This window comes from Etheostoma spectabile, chromosome 7, assembly GCF_008692095.1.
Source record: "Etheostoma spectabile isolate EspeVRDwgs_2016 chromosome 7, UIUC_Espe_1.0, whole genome shotgun sequence".
NCBI lineage: Eukaryota > Metazoa > Chordata > Actinopteri > Perciformes > Percidae > Etheostoma > Etheostoma spectabile.
The window spans coordinates 28,482,605-28,498,759 of NC_045739.1; the positions used below are offsets into that span (position 1 = coordinate 28,482,605).

General features: G+C 38.9%; 2 protein-coding genes across 2 annotated transcripts; both read right to left on the minus strand.

Annotated features, from left to right (window-relative positions):
- Positions 1–3,898: 3,898 nt before the first annotated feature.
- On the minus strand, positions 3,899–7,437 carry LOC116692076 (thyrotropin-releasing hormone receptor). The gene is made up of 3 exons (XM_032520080.1): positions 7,240–7,437; positions 5,751–6,583; positions 3,899–4,574 (listed from the first exon to the last, which is right to left on the minus strand). Exons 2-3 carry the CDS (start codon positions 6,522–6,524, stop codon positions 4,179–4,181), a joined length of 1,170 nt encoding a protein of 389 aa, XP_032375971.1. The 5' UTR covers positions 6,525–6,583; positions 7,240–7,437; the 3' UTR covers positions 3,899–4,178.
- Positions 7,438–10,872: 3,435 nt separating this feature from the next.
- Positions 10,873–14,723, minus strand: ocstamp (osteoclast stimulatory transmembrane protein). The gene is made up of 3 exons (XM_032520071.1): positions 14,686–14,723; positions 11,372–12,371; positions 10,873–11,284 (listed from the first exon to the last, which is right to left on the minus strand). The coding sequence occupies exons 1-3, from the start codon at positions 14,721–14,723 to the stop codon at positions 10,937–10,939; spliced, it is 1,386 nt and encodes a 461-aa protein (XP_032375962.1). The 3' UTR covers positions 10,873–10,936.
- Between the last annotated feature and the right edge of the window lie 1,432 nt (positions 14,724–16,155).

Here is a 16,155-nt window from a genome sequence, read left to right on the forward strand (position 1 = left end):
AAAATTAAACCACGTATACCTATTCTCATATGAGCTCTAAATACAATGATGAACCTGAAAATGAGCTTAATATGAGCACTTTAAATAAAGCTCAGTGTGGTGCATCTGCTCTTTGAGATTCATCTGTTATTCACATTCAGTAGTTTTAATTTCTTCAAGACAGATATCTCAATGATCTCAGGCTATGTTTTTCTTGCATGAGATGTGTTTGAAGATAGTTATCAAAGATGAAAATGTAGCCAAAGATGAAAATTAAGATAAATATCACACCGTTAAAACGTTGCTGGAACATTTTTTCTCACTGATAAAGATTTTGCTGCTTGATTAAGGTAAAAGTAGCAATACCACACGGTAAAAATAAGTAAAGTATTCATTAGCTGGCCCCTGTCAGTGTAAAATAGACAATTAAGCATAGATTTTGAAGAGCTGACAGAGCAGCGATTGGAAAGTTTCAGTCTTATATCAACTGTGCTTGATGTGGTTGATGTTGGATGGCAATGGCATGTGGCCCTGAGTTCCTCAGCAGGATCGGAACATCAACATGCCACTCTCCTGACGACTTTGCTAACCTCGCCAATGATTCTCTTTACCTAAAGATTACATGTTGCACCAATGCTACGTCGTGTGGGTGGATGAAAAGCTATATTAGCATTATTTATTAATATTTCCTTTGCTAATATTAGATATTTACACAGCTAAAAGCAAATTTTAGCATTACAATTTTCTTTTACAGCATTTGGGTTAGGGTTAGTTAAAGGTAGCTTATCTGTGCTGCCAGCTCTTGAGAGTTTGTTCCTGAGACAAAAACTAATTTTAAGATTTTCTCCTGATTTGTGTGTCTGAAAAATGGCATTTTGGTGTCAGAATGTTTGGGAGGTCTAAAGGTTAGAGAAGCGAGATCATGACCGGGAGGTCGTCAGTTCAATCCCCAGACCGACAGTGTAAAACCTGGATGGGGGAAGTGAAAGAACAGCGGTTGTTCCTCTAAAGGAAGGTGTTAGGCCTTTAAATGTTTGAAAAAGTTAACTTTCTTTGAAGGAATTTTTCTGATCGAAGTCTTGAGAAAACGTATTGAATTCTGTAGAAATTGTAGGACTAAAATAATCATCAGTAAAGAATAACAACTCAGCAAGCACAAACAGTCCTTCAGTTGAAACAGCTGTTCTCTATCTGACATGCAACAAAACAAAACAAGACCGCATAAAAAAGAATATGTCATCGATCCATGTTGTCTCATCTAAGAGCTGAAAAGAAAAAATATATATGGCTGCTGGAACCACGAGCAATTTTTGTTGTTGCGGGTCTTTGAGTATTTCTGCCTTCGCTCATTCTTTTCTCCAGACCTTTGTGGCATTGCTTTCATTATAAAAACTCCTCATATGGAATTAATCAGCACTACATAGTCTGCACAATGTCCAGATCTTATACCATATTCTTGATGACTCCAGCATTAGAAAACACAGACATGTTGATTATTGACCGTAACCGCACTCGTCAGGTGCCAAATGTGATGTGAAGCTGCATTTAACCACTGACTGCTTCACATTTTCCTTAGTGGGACATGTTTTGCTAATCTTTGTTATTTATGTTATTATGATCAGGTGTAGTCTTGAGTATGCTTTTATAGGAAACTGATATGCTCAATCCGACATGGTCAGATATACAGTAGTCTAAATAATGCTAATTTAAGCAAAACAGAATTGTAAGTGTGTCCTTGAAACTGATGTATGCAAATGTGCTAGAGCTACAGCTCCACTTCAGTTGAAGTAAATCTACATCAATTCTCCTTCTCCAAAGGAAATACTGGATGAACACTTTTGAGATTTATTTTATTCGACACACACAACTCTTATGAACAAAGAATTTATTAGATGTATACATTTACATTGAATACACGAGAATATATATTTAAAAGGATTTGTTAAGCCACATGAAACTACAAAGCCTAATTACAAAAATGGTAAAAACACAAGATCAAACATGCACAATACACAGAATAGATAAATATATTGGCCAAGCGTGAAAGGGAGTTATACACGGGTCTGAGATGGACATGTTGAGATGCAGGATCATGCAGTAATGATGCAGAAGACAGCGATAAGACGAGGGGGACAGCAAACTCGTTGGCAACAACATTGCATTTTTTCTTCTCCCATATTGCACTTGCTGTCAGTTTTGTTGCCCGTCAAAAGGACAACTCTATTTTCATTCTCTGACTTGGCCGATGTGTTGAATTGGAACTGATCTGTTTCCATGGTTATTACCTCCTGCCTCACAGTTTGGCAGATGGGAAATCTAACGATACAAACTTTTTTTTCCACAACGCAGAATTTCTTCGGAGTCAGAAATAAACTCAGTGGAAGGGTTGACACAGGGATTGTTTTCATTTTGCAGATTGCAGAATAAGTAAATTCTGTGACAATTTCTAGGAGTGAAAGAGGAGCATAGTTGGTATATAGACTTCAAAATACTAAAGCCCTGAACACCCACACAGTTGTTTTCAATTACATGGCTAATTAGACCTCTAGTGAAATTAGCTGGAGCTATTCTGGGCATAAACACCAAACTTTATTAATTTAGGAAGAGTCAAGGTGACAACCATAAATCCCATCGTCCTCCGTTTGTGTCTGGACCTTTGTTGTTCCTCATGTCTCACTCCAATCATTTCCTGCTGTCCTCTTTCTACTGTCAGCAACAAATGCCCAAATAATTAGCAACAACAATTAAAAGAAAAGATTTGAAATGCTTCCTCACGAACAGGTGTAACCACTCGAACAGGAGACAGAAGGAGATGCCAATCAAACAGTCCGGACACGCCCACACAGGTAAAACACCTGTGTAAGTGGAGCATGGCTATGTAGAGGCTTGTGTTTATTTAGCCTAGCTGACCTAAATAAAATAAAACCATGTCAGCCTACAGCTGTCTATAGAAGCAAGTTAGATAGGGTTAGTATTGTACAGTATTGTACAGTATTGTACAATACTAACCCTATACTACAATGAAAAACCTGTACCTAATACTACAGTTTGGTACAACATGATGCTTATGAATGAATAAATAAATAAGACTAAGCAAAGCTGTACTAAAATGCTAACGTCAGCATGCTAACATGTTCACAATGCTGATGTTTAGCAGATATAAAGTGTACCAGGTTCAACATATAAGTTTAGCATGTTAGCATCCTTACATTTGCTAATTCATCCTGAGAGGAACATGAATGTCTGAACTAATGTTTATACCAGACAATACAGTTGTCAATACAACATCACTCCAAACCACAAATGCCGACCTCATGGTGGTGCCAGAGAAAAAATCAGATCAGCAAAGCCTGTTATCATCTGGTAACAAAGAATATTAGTCCAACATGTCATGAAAGTCAATGCAACAGTTATTGAGGTATTTCCAGCAAAGGGCTGATAACAGCGTGCCAGGTGGACGTCTGCAGATGACGTTCACCAGTTAACCTTTTTGATTAAATATCAAGATGGTTTGGTAGGTACAGGCTGGATGTGATGCATTCAGGGCCACAGACAGAAACATACAGCACTCTCTCACTCTCTGGTGTTAATATTAAATGGGGTTTCAAAAAAAAAGAAGGAAAAATCTGGACTGTGTTCATAAGTGCTGTCAAAGCGTGTGGTCATCTGAGTACACTCCAGCCGGATAGTGTCACAATGAAAAGGACAAGTGCAATGGTTATCAAGTGACACATTATGCTAATAACTTTATAGGTCAATGTTGCACATATGTAACAAGTACTGGTACTAGTCAAAACTAGTTAACATAAAGCCTGGACAATTTCAAAATATGTACAAAAATGTCTAACTTGTCATATACAATCTCCATATTTCCTAGCCATTCTATTTTTATGTGCATGTGAGTCATTCATGTGCTATGGCAATGGCAAAGCACATAGTGATGCACTTTATGTCCCACTAAGTGGTGTGAAATACACGAAAGCCTGCTATCACATACTGTGTTTACAACACAGTCACAATACTGATGCAAAAGTACCACAACTAGCTTACTACACCACAAATTCAACCTGTGTCACTGCAAAAAAGTAAAATGTCTACATATCTCAGCGTCAGGAAATAAACAGGTAGAACTGACAACAATATTAAACACAAATAATGCCCTTATCCTAATAGAGCCAACAAACTCATCGAAGCCTTTATTAAGAAATGCTGAGAGTGCTTGCGTCGTCTTCCGTTTGGTTGAGCCTTCTGTTGGTTTGAATCACTTCCTCCTGCTCTGTGACCAGCTCATTGCTCTCATGGGAAGAATCCTTTATCACGCTGTAATACATTGGCACGTTGAACTCCGCCGCCTTCTCCTTGTGTCGCCAGTTGCACTTGCAGAGCTTTTTGAATGCGACGCGAAACTTCTGAGACATGAGGTTGTAAATGATGGGGTTGACGGCACTGTTGATGTAGATGCACATACGGCAGAAGAGCAGGAACCAGGTGTTGTGGTAAGGCGGGTCGATGAAGGAGTTGACCACCACCAGTGTTCGGTAAGGCATCCAAAGCAAGGCGAAGAGGACGACCACCACAGCCAGCATCTTTGTTATCTGTTGATGCGGAGAGAGAGAGAGAAACAGATGTGCAAGGAAACAAGGAACAAAAGTAATGTAATTATGTGGCAATAATTAGGAAGAGTTATAGCTATAATCAAAAGCATGCTGTGTGACATCATGTCTGTTCTAAATGCTAAAGTCAGTATGCTAATATGCAACCATGCCAGGTCATGCTACAGTGGAAGGGCCTATAGCTAGGGTTGTGTAAAAAAGGTGGCCTTCATAGAGAGGATGGAGGTGCAGTAATTATTTAAATATAGGGATAACTTTCAGTCACTTTCTTCTGAAAAAAAATAATTAGTGTTGCACTTGTTTGTACACATCCATAGTGAGAGAAATGGTTGTGTGAAGCGAGAAATTTTACTCTAACCACAAATGCCAACTTCAACCTCAAAATCAAATTACTAAAGTCATTGTCTGACAACGATGATTGTCTGTGTCAAATGTCATGGCGACACATTCAAAAGTTGTCAAGACGTTTCACTTAAAAACACAGATGTCATCCTCACAGTGAAAAATCAGGGGACCACCAAAGGCAGTTGGATTTATTCTCTGAGAACAATGAACATCTGCAAACAAATCCAATATTTGTTGCGATATTGAAAATCCTGACCCAAACTATACATTTTAAGTTTGGCTAAAAAGAGATTTCTTAATCAGAAATTATTCATGAGATTTTAATATTTTCTAATAAAGGAGGATTGTTTTCTACTCTATATTTTTTCTTTTATTCTACACTAGAGATCTTCAACAGGGGATCCCTAGGGGGTCCTCGGAGGGCCGCCAAATTATCTTTAAAATAGACTTTTTGGAAGTTTTTTTTCTTCAAAATTTTAAAAATGTCTGAAAATATACATTGATATGCATCCAAAATATTAATAGATGAGATAGATTTGGCCAATTTGTGAAAAAGGTACATATGGAAGATAAGCTTGATATATAGTTAAAGCAGCCACTATGGCAGCTATACAGGTATGGTTAAGATTCACTATGCCTTTCACATGTATATTTACAGTTAAAACATGATGCATAAATAATATATATTCAATTTTGTCCATTCGGCCCAGTTTAATATGCAACTCAATTGTTTACAATAGATGCAGTAGGGGTCCCTACTCGGTCTGTCTTTGAGCTAAGGGATCCCTGCTCTATGATGTGCCATTCCAGTACCTGTTTCCTTGCAGAGACCGCACCCTTGTTGGTCTTGTTAGTGGTGTTGAAGTGACCCTGGTGAACCGAGCTTCCTCCGGCTCTGTCGTTCAAATGCGAGGGCAGGGGGCTCATGAACAAAATCCTGGCGATGAGCCCGTACAGCACCATGGCCACCATGAGTGGGATCACATAGAACAAAGTGAAGTCCAAGAAATAGATCGGCATGTACAAGCTCCTGGAGACACGGTAACCACAAGTGACCACCACGCCGTTGGTGTGGACGGTTTCTTCCGTGTCCACCAAGAAGAACCACATGATGCAGTAGAGCGAGGTGAAGACCCAGACTGCAGCTATGATCCTCTTGGCCCGGGACACGGTGCATATGAATTGAGCCTTTATGGAGTGACAAATTGCGATGTATCGTTCGATGGTGAAGGCCGTGATGGAGCAGGACGACACGTTGATGCCCAGGTACTGCAGATAAGTGATACACAAGCATCCTGTGTATCCATATATCCAGAAGGCTACAACGTCAGAGATGTTAGGCAGCCCTGCAGCCAGGAGAACTATGAGGTCCGCGACGGCCAGACTGACGAGGTAGCAGTTAGTCGGGGTCACCATGTGTTTGGTGCGCAACACAACCAGCACCACCATGATGTTCCCAGCAATCCCTACTACACAGATGAGCATTGTCAAAAATATCGTAATGGCCTGCTCTTCAAGAGTTTTCAGAGGTATTTCTGTCAGATTTACTCCAGTGACTTCCCGAAAGACGGTTGTGTTGTTCTCCATTGTGTTTCAGTCCTGCGGGCCACAACTCAGTTGAACTCCAGAGGCACAAAACAAGAAGCCTAAAGCAGAAACGTGAGAGAAACAACACATAGGGACTGTGAGAAAGTGGTAGGGCGGGACATTTGCAAAAACAGATATGTTTGTTTGTGTGTAATCCAGAGAATATCAATCAAATCTGGTGTTGGTCAAAAGTGGATATGTCAATGTCTTGTTTCCACTGCCCCCAAATGGCAAAAACAATCTGTCCTTGCAGGTTTAATATAGGCTACAATATTAATAAAATAACAGGATTCAGCAATCATCACCAAATTATGAATAGTTCAGCCACTCTAGTTTAAAATAAAGAGACATAAGTAAAAGTTATACTTAAATCTTAATATACGTCAACATTATTTAACTTTCTGTTAATCACTAACATCCATAAAGACGTGTATCCTGTTTTTCTCATAATGGACATATTCCTATCAGCCAGTTGACTGTGAAGGGAAAGGTTAAGCCCACACTAAAGCCATGATGTTGACTGTTTGATCCTTTTTTTTTTTTTTAAACAAATGAAGAAAGCCAGAAAAGACTGACCATCCTCTCAGAAAAAAATACATAACCCTCCCTATTTATATTCCTGTGTCCAAGGAAATAACGCAGAAATAAATTGTTAAACACTTAGAGTTGATTTAGGTCCAGAATATAAAAGTGTAGGAGAAAATGGGCAGCTTACCATCAGTTGCAAAAGGCTGCTCTCACTCTCGCGTGGTAGCAGGTGCAATCAACCAACAAACACAAATGAATGCTTAGTCTTTCACCAGAGGCGCTCTAGTAGTCCCCATATGTCTCCCTATCTCTCTCTTACTCTCCCTCCTTTTTTTCCCAGTGCACCCCTCCCTCTCTTTGCCATCACACACCATTACATCCACACTGCAACACACTGCCTTGTACAGCCACCAACTTAAAAAATCAATTTCACCTCCCCATCCAAGCTCGAAATGTCATGTCTACCATTGAGGCCATGGCTGTGGCCATAAACCCCATAATTATCTAAAGAACAGAGGAGGTAGCCTGTAATTTAACACATCATCCACTGCAGTGATCGGCCATTGAGTTTAAATGGCACTAATTAGGAAGTAGACCTTTTTTTTTTTTCTCTAGCAGAAATAATTTAGTTAACACATCTTCTGTGAAAAGCCAAATTTACATCCTTGGGTACTCTGGTTTTGTGCAGAATGAAGAATTCAAAAAGTATCTTGAAGGACAAACAGGAAGATTTTTGCTATTCCTTTGAGGCACATTTAGGAATGCTTTCACAGCCCCTGGCACTATGTGGTAGATACTGATACTGTTTAAAACCTGCTCCCAATAGCTGAAAACATTACGACACATCAAAACCGACCCAGAAAATCCTCCTCAGAGCTATGGAAATAAATTCGAAAAAAACACTCTTTAAACCTCTTCTGTGGACAAGACAGTCGGTATGAATGCTAATGCATAACATGACAGACGTTTGCAATTTCATCATTTCAAGTAGTTGTAGCCAGTTGCAAAGCACTCAGTCCACCAGGTGTCTTCTAATGAATAGATAACAGCTTCCCAGAAAGAGAAGGCATAATCCTGCAGAGCAGATTCTTTCCAGGTAATTGTTTGATTGAACTGCTGCATGCTAAGAAGTCCGTCCTGTACTGCGTCTGAACCAACGAACAAACGTTAGACTGCTTGACAAACCCACAGACATTTATTTTTAGTTCCAGTTGAGAAAGGTATCAAACATGCCAGGCTACATTTCAGGGTAATGTTTGTAAAATTTAATATATCTCGAACATTTGAGTCTTAATATTTAACTTAATGTAGAGATACTGTCAGTTAGTGTAAAAAAGTTGATTTCCACCCTTAAAGCTACTTAAAGAGAGTGAAAATGGGAACATAGGATGTTAAGAGCAACATTTGATTTAGATTTTTTACAATATACCCAACAAGAAACCCAGAGTGGTGACACACATGGTAAGCACAAAATACATGAATAATTTATCATTTCATCATCTTTGCACAGTTTGATACATTTTGAGACAATCGTGAGTGAACAAAAAGTTAGAATAAAAAATAGACTAGATGATAAAGAGGTATTCTATTATTATTCTGGGATGGTGTCTTAAAATAAACTCCCAAAGGCTCATGGGAGTTTTAAGCAGAAGCGTGCTGATAAAATGCAAAGGACCTGCAAAGGAAGTGATTTTTTTTTTTTTTAGTGAGGCCATACTGATTAAAATAGGCGGGTGAATTATTGGATGTGCACATGAAACAGATTCATTTCATCTATAAAAGTCATCTGGGTCAATAAAATATTCAAAACATTGTAAGATCCAATCCATTGCTGTTCATTTTCTGACAGGAGGTATTGTATCATTCTCTATCCTCATTTGTCCAAAGCACCATGGTGACATCTAGTGGGGTACAGGGATAAAAGAAAAGAAGCCAGGTTCAAACTGAACCACACGGACTAAAACAACACTGCACACACAGTACAGTAAATATACAATAAACATGAGCTGTGTCACATTTGTGTGAAAAAAACAACCTATTACCATGCAGGCAAACACACACACGGATGCAAAGTTATCAGATGTGATGCGTCTATAAAAACCACATCAGGTTTGAGTGTGAGCGCCTAAGAAGAAGCTGTTGAGTGGTCACATGTCTGCACAGGGAAATACAGACTCTTAGCATAAGAGCGGAAAATGAGGTGTTACTAACTTTAAAAAAGCCTACTGTAGTTAAGAAGACTGAGTCTACATGCAGCCACACCAGCAGCTCTTTGAGGCTACTTAGGCCCAGCAGTGCTTTGAGGTAAATGCTAACGTCGGCATGGTAACATGCTCAGAATCTTGATCATGGTCATCCCATACTGCTGATTAACAATAAACACAACGTACAACTGAAGCTGACGGGAAGGCCATTAAATCTGCAGACATTCAGTCGTAAAGTATTGGATAATTCAATTTCGATGGAGCAAGATTATTATTAGTTGTAACAATTCAACTTGACGTGACATAAATGTTTGCACCAAATTTATTGGCAATCCATTGGTTATTTGTTGAGACATTTTACTCAAAACCCCAAATGTCAACGTCTGCACTAGAGGGGAGGTCTGGGGATCATTAGATAGGCTAGAGTGTGCAGGAGCCATGAATCTTTGTTATCATTATTGTGCCCATGCACCAAGTGGATGTTGAGATTACACCGTGTGAAACCTTTGACATGCTGGTGGTACATGAAAAGTCAGGGTACACCCAGTCATGAGGAGTCTTCCTCTGGGCACCAGGAACATCTGTACCAAATTTCATGGCAATCCACTCAGTGGTTATAAATGTAAACGGACTGCACTTATATAGCCCTTTACTAGTTTTAACGACTTCTCAAAGCACTTTTAAATAGTACAGAAACCATTTACCATTCACACGCATTCATACGCTGTGGCCGAGGCTGCGTACAAGGTGCCACCTGCTCATCAGATACACACTCACACACATTTACACATCTTGGGGTTTCAGTGTCTTGCCCAAGGACATTTCAACATGGGACTGCAGGGACAGGGATTGAACCGCCAATCTTCCAATTGGCAATCAACCGCTCTACCACTCAGACAGTTCAATAAAAAACCCAAATGTCAACATCATGGTGGCGCTAGAGAAAACGTCAGGGGATCACCAAAGTTAGTAATATTCATCCTCTGGGGACCACACTATGTAGAAAATATCATGGAAATCTATCAATTTAATTGTTGAAATAACAAAATGGTCAATGTGTTATCATCAACTACTAGAACTGTTGGGTCCTTGTAAATTCTGGAGTGTGGTCTAGACCTACTCTATCTGTAAAGTGTCTTGAGATAACTCTTGTTATGAATTGATACTATAAATAAAAAATTGAAAAAAATTGAATCAACGTTCATTTGATTTCAGACTAGTATGCATGCACAACAATTTGTATGATATCTTTTTATATCTGTCTTTGAAATTATGACAACCGGTCACCGTCAGGCCTTTGGGACAGTTATTGTTTTCATCAAAATTTGTTAAAAAACTAGAAAAAAGCACTGGTCCCCTCAAGTAGTACTTCTGGTAAATAAACATTCATTCTCCCGGTTGAAGTCCTGTGATATGTATTCATATCGTATCTCCCTACGATATACAGTCCCACACTAGGTGTTTTGGTTATAATCACTACAGACCGTAGAGGGGGCTGCCTTACAGTAAACATCCATGTGGGGTTTACAATAATAATTACATGGAATACAAATGAATTACAGTGCATTACTTTTTGAAGCTATATGTACAAGTGGTGGACCGACACACCCCTAGAGCCAAGCAGCTAACATGGATGAAAACATCTTTAGAAACGTTTGACAGACATTGTCCTGGAACCATTCACCTAACCTCAACATAAACAGTCTCTTTTTGCTCTTTTCTACTCTGCTTCTCTTGCACTTTCTTCATCAAATGAAGTATTCTCCTCTCCTCCTGCTCTTTGAAAAAGGATGCAGCTATTTTCCTGCGCAGCCGTCTGGCGTAAACCTCGAGGAACACCAGCGAGTAGCTCATCAGCCAGAGACATCCCAGCAGGAGTGTGACTCCCAGGTTCGGAGCTGAAGTTGTCACATCACAGAGCGATGGCTCCGGGTTGAAAGTCCACTTGTAATCCCGGTGGAAGTTTGTGAGCTCCCGTGTGACACAGGATTGTGGGATGATGCAAAAGGCAGGGGGGAACCACTGAACCTGGCAAGAGATTAAAAAAAGAGCAAAACCTTAAAAGTCAGGAAGCAAATACTGCAGGTAGAACAAAAGGAACTGCAGTAATGTTACCTTGTAATTGACACTTATGATGGCAGATGTCGATGGAAAGTCCAGTAACCATGGCACAATCGCCTGAACTATATGATACACAACATGATCCAAAGCTACTAATAAAGTTATTGCAATGAAATATAATGTCACCACAACCAGTGATATGAAACAAGAGGTACATTCCTGACTTGTTATGTTGCAGATTCTGGGATACGTTTTATTTTTAGCAGCATGAGTCCCTTTTTGCCGAAGCTCGTTGGAGATGTACCTGTTATCAAACTGAACTGATGTCAGATAATATTTTAAGTAGCGAGCAGATTCAACAATTAGGAAAGCAACAAAAATGGCAGCAAGGATCCGGTTTGACAGCAGTTTGTAATCTTTAAGCAGGCCCCTGGCATGTGAGAAGTTGACCTCCATCTGTGCAATCATCTTAGTGAACCTGCTTTTGACTTCTGACACATCAACATGTGTGAAGTGATCCAGCTTCCTCAAGTTGGTGACAATGCTCAAGTCTTCCCTTTTCACTTTGATGGTTTCCTCAACAAGGTCTCTCTTGGCTTTGTTCAAAGGTTCAGATGAGTTTAATAAAGTTTTCGTGAAACCCTCGGCGGTGCACTTCAGGAGGCGAGCGACCGCCCCTACGTTGACTGAAATATTAGGAATGACGTTCAAAACTAGGATCATGACGGAGGCTGTGATGAGGAGTTTGCGTCCCTGTTTGGTGCAGACTGTCGGCAGAGTCATGGTCAGCACACAGCGCAGAGGGTGACACAGGAACGAGACCAGAAAAATGGCCACGCTGTAGACGGAGGCAGTCTGAAGGGACGCTTCATGGCTGTATTTCAGAGTCGTTGACAGCCAGTGATGAAGCAGGCCGCCAGTGGTGAGGGCGAGTGTGACACAGAGAGACAGTAGAGTCAGGACGTCTCTGCCAACAGGTGCAGGTGCAGAGTACACATTCCACAGGTAAAGCACGATACATCTTAAAACCTGTCTGAAGGATCCGGTTCTGTTCCTGAGGAGAGAAAACACAACCTGAACAAAACTGAGTTGGGAAATATTTGCTTTCCTCCTGAGAGTCAGATTAAGTGAAAGTCATAAATTAAAACCCTTCTTATATCCATTGAATGTACAGTCCCTTAAATAAGTTTACACACCCACGCTAAAGTTGATTAAAAAGAGGCATAAAAAACATCTTTTGGAAATTGATCTTAATGCCTTAATTCAAAACTTCCAAATCCAACCTTTAAGGGCACCAATTTTCTTTGTGAGTGAATGTATTGTAATTAAATAAAGTTCCCTTGGCCTTTGGAATTAAAACATCCCCCCCCCCCCCCCCCCACATCATCACACACCCTTCATCACACATAGAGATAGGAAGGGGGAACTTTCCATTAGATCATCTCTCAATGCAAATCAAACCAGTTACTGAAATAACACCATGTCAATCTCTATGTATGGTGAAAGGTTTGTGATGATGCCTCCATAGGAATTTAACATAGGGGGGTGTATACTCATGCCCCCTGTATTTTAAGGAAAAACATTTATTTATTTACAATACATTATTCGTTCACTAAGAAAATTGATGTCCTTAAAAGGTTGGATTTTCCTTTTTTTTAAATTCAGGCATTAAGATCAATTTCCAAAAGATGTTTGTTATTCCACTTTTTAATCAACTTTAGAAAGGGTGTGTAAACCTATGCAAGCCACTGTAAACTACATCAGTCAGCAGACTGCTAGTTTAGCTTAGCTTAGCTTAGCTTAGCTTAGCATAAAGACTGGAAACAGGGGGAACAGTTAGCCTGTCCAAAGGTTAAAAGTAATCTGCTAACACCTCACTATCGTTGTTGGTTGTTTTGCAACAACGCTCCAGGATATCATGAAACCTGGCCAATAAATAGTCTGGGACATAACCCTCCATAAAACCACAACCTTTCTCACAAGTTTTTCAGAATCAGAATCAGAATCAGAAATACTTTATTGATCCCCAAAGGGAAATTCTGTGTTACAGTTGCAAGAGTATCTAAATAAAAGAGTAGAAATATAAATAAAGAAATATAAGGAGTCTATTAAGTATGGTATTTGCATAGTTAGAGGAATTTTTATGATACAGCATTTACATAATTAAGGATTTGTGATGGTGAACAGTATTATTGTCCTAGGGTCCAATTGACCCGTTTTCCTATATTTAAATGTTCTTTTTAACTACTAATACTAACTTTTTTTTCTACATTGATGTCTTGTATTAATGTCTGTCTCGACATGCTGTACCTATGTTTTGTCTCTGCAGAACAGGAACCTGGTGAAAACCAGTTTTTAAACTGAGTCAGGCCCGTTTTTATATTGTAATATAATGTTACTTTTTCTAACTTTCCTGTATAATAAATATATGAATTACCTTATGTATGAAGCTACAGGAGAACAAGGAGGTAATTAGCCTAGCCTAGCATAAAGAAGGGAAAACAACTAGCCTGGCTCTACCTAGAGTTAAAAAACATGCTTACCTATGGATGCCAACTGGCTGTTCATGTAATTATTTATTACATCACATTACATTTAGCTGATGCTTTCATCCAAACCGACTTCCATTAAGTGCATTGAACCATGAAGGTACAAACTCAGAACAGGAAGAGTTTAAACAAGCCAAAACTACAAAGTACCACTTTACTAGCCTAATCTCATATTCCACGGATGTTTATACCCTATCTTAGCATTTTTATTTTTGAAAACCAGATGTTGTCACACGGGTTGTCACACGTTCATCATCAAGTCCGTCACCATCAGCTCGATCTGACCTCTGATAACCATTATGAGTAATAAAAACAAACAAAAGATTGTGATCTTGGGGAAACAGCATTAAAAAAAAATTCCAAGGACGGCCCTTCTCAGCTTCAGTACTTACCAACATCTGTACATGTAACAATTGTTTTTAACCTGTCCACAAAAAGTCAAACAACACCTACAACATTCGCTCTGTAAAACCAGAATTTTACATTTTTCTCATGTAACTTGTCAAGAAAGCAAATAAGCGTATTTCCCAAAGTGTCAAACATGTAACTAAACTTAAGTAAACTTAAGGATGGGGGAAGGAGAGTAGGATCAATTCTGCGAAAGAAAATCATCCACATGTAGCTGATTTCTGTAAACCACAATGATGGGAAATATTGAGTAGTATATACTTCAACATGCAATTGCCAGTTATGTACATCCTAGTGGATACATTTAAGAATAAAACACTGTATGTATAAACCACATACCATTATACAGGCATGATATGATTATACAGATAGATAGATAGATAGATTGATAGATATAGATCTAGTTCTTACCTGACAGGTATAATAATATTCTCATTGAGGAACTGCATTCTCTCTATGACAATATGAGTTTAAGGAAAAAAAGCGTTGGGAAGTATTAGAGTATTGGAAGGCAAAGGTTGGAAGAGGAACTTCTCAGAACAGTCACAGTCATGTTGATATTTGTGGGTTGCCTACAAGTTCCCACGTGGGAAATTAAAACTGACGACCAAACATGACACAAAATCATATGGGAGGCATGATGCAAACACACACACACACACACACACATACACATAATGTGACACGGGTCACATTTTTCTCAGGGACTTACGATTTGCATTATTTGTTTTAGCCCACAAACACATTTTGTCGAAATCCCCCTCCTCCCTTTCAGAACGTGTTTGACACTACAAGATTTTTTTTGTTTTATTTTTAACATTCATCAACTGTAGCTGTATGAAAATGTTTGCTGTTTGGCTGCATTTAGGCTCTTTACTGATTCTTTCCTGTTGAACCACTGTTGGTATGACTGTTGGTCTCCTTATTACTGTTCTTATTCATTTTGGTCTCTTATATTTTTTTTTTATGGTTTTGTTTTTATGTTTTACATTTGTTTTTAAGCGTCTAATGCATTATATTGTACTCATTTTACTGTGAAGCACTTTGTGATTTTTATCTGTGAAAGGTGCTATATAAATAAATCTTACTTACTTACTCACTTACTTATATTGTCATCATGGAATTTGCCTTCCAACACTTTTTTTTACAGTTCCACAATCGCTTCCAGTCCAAATTTCAAAGGCAAACCACAAGTGTGTTTAGCTCATTGCACCTACTGTGCACTCATAGTGTGGGCAGAAGAATTATTAATAATTATTTATTATTAGATCCTCACAAGACACTTTGTATTTCATCCACTTGCTCCACACACAGTATTATCAGTCATGTGTAGAGGTGAAAATGTCATATAAGGACATTAAATGGAATTAAGCGTAAAATTATAGTTCCAGTTATGTTTGACACAGAAATGCCAATTTCTTTTTATGAGTAACAACTGAATAGTAACATATTTGTAATCTGTCTTTGGATTCTCAAAAAACATAGCCTAAATCTAACATGGTTCAAATTAAAGTCGTTTGAGTTGTGCACACAGTTGGGTACATTCTGTTATTTTCTTGTTTTGATTGTTTGTTTTTTTATTTGTAGTTTTGCATTTAAACACCATGGGCCCTTTTGCAGTGACCCTGCTAACACTTAGTCACAACTACAGCCTTTGCATTGGTTAATCATTGTTGTCAGGCCTTGTGATTTCAGACAGTTTACCACACCAAACAAACACTGGAAGTGCTTTACAACTGTGTACTCCTTCTTGCTCCATTTGTGTGTACAAAGGCCAAAATGTGTTGAAATATGTGTTAAACCTGCAGCAGTACAGGCACAGCTATTCAGAACCTGAGGATTGAAGGTCATTTTGGGATAACAACTCAGACACAACTTAGC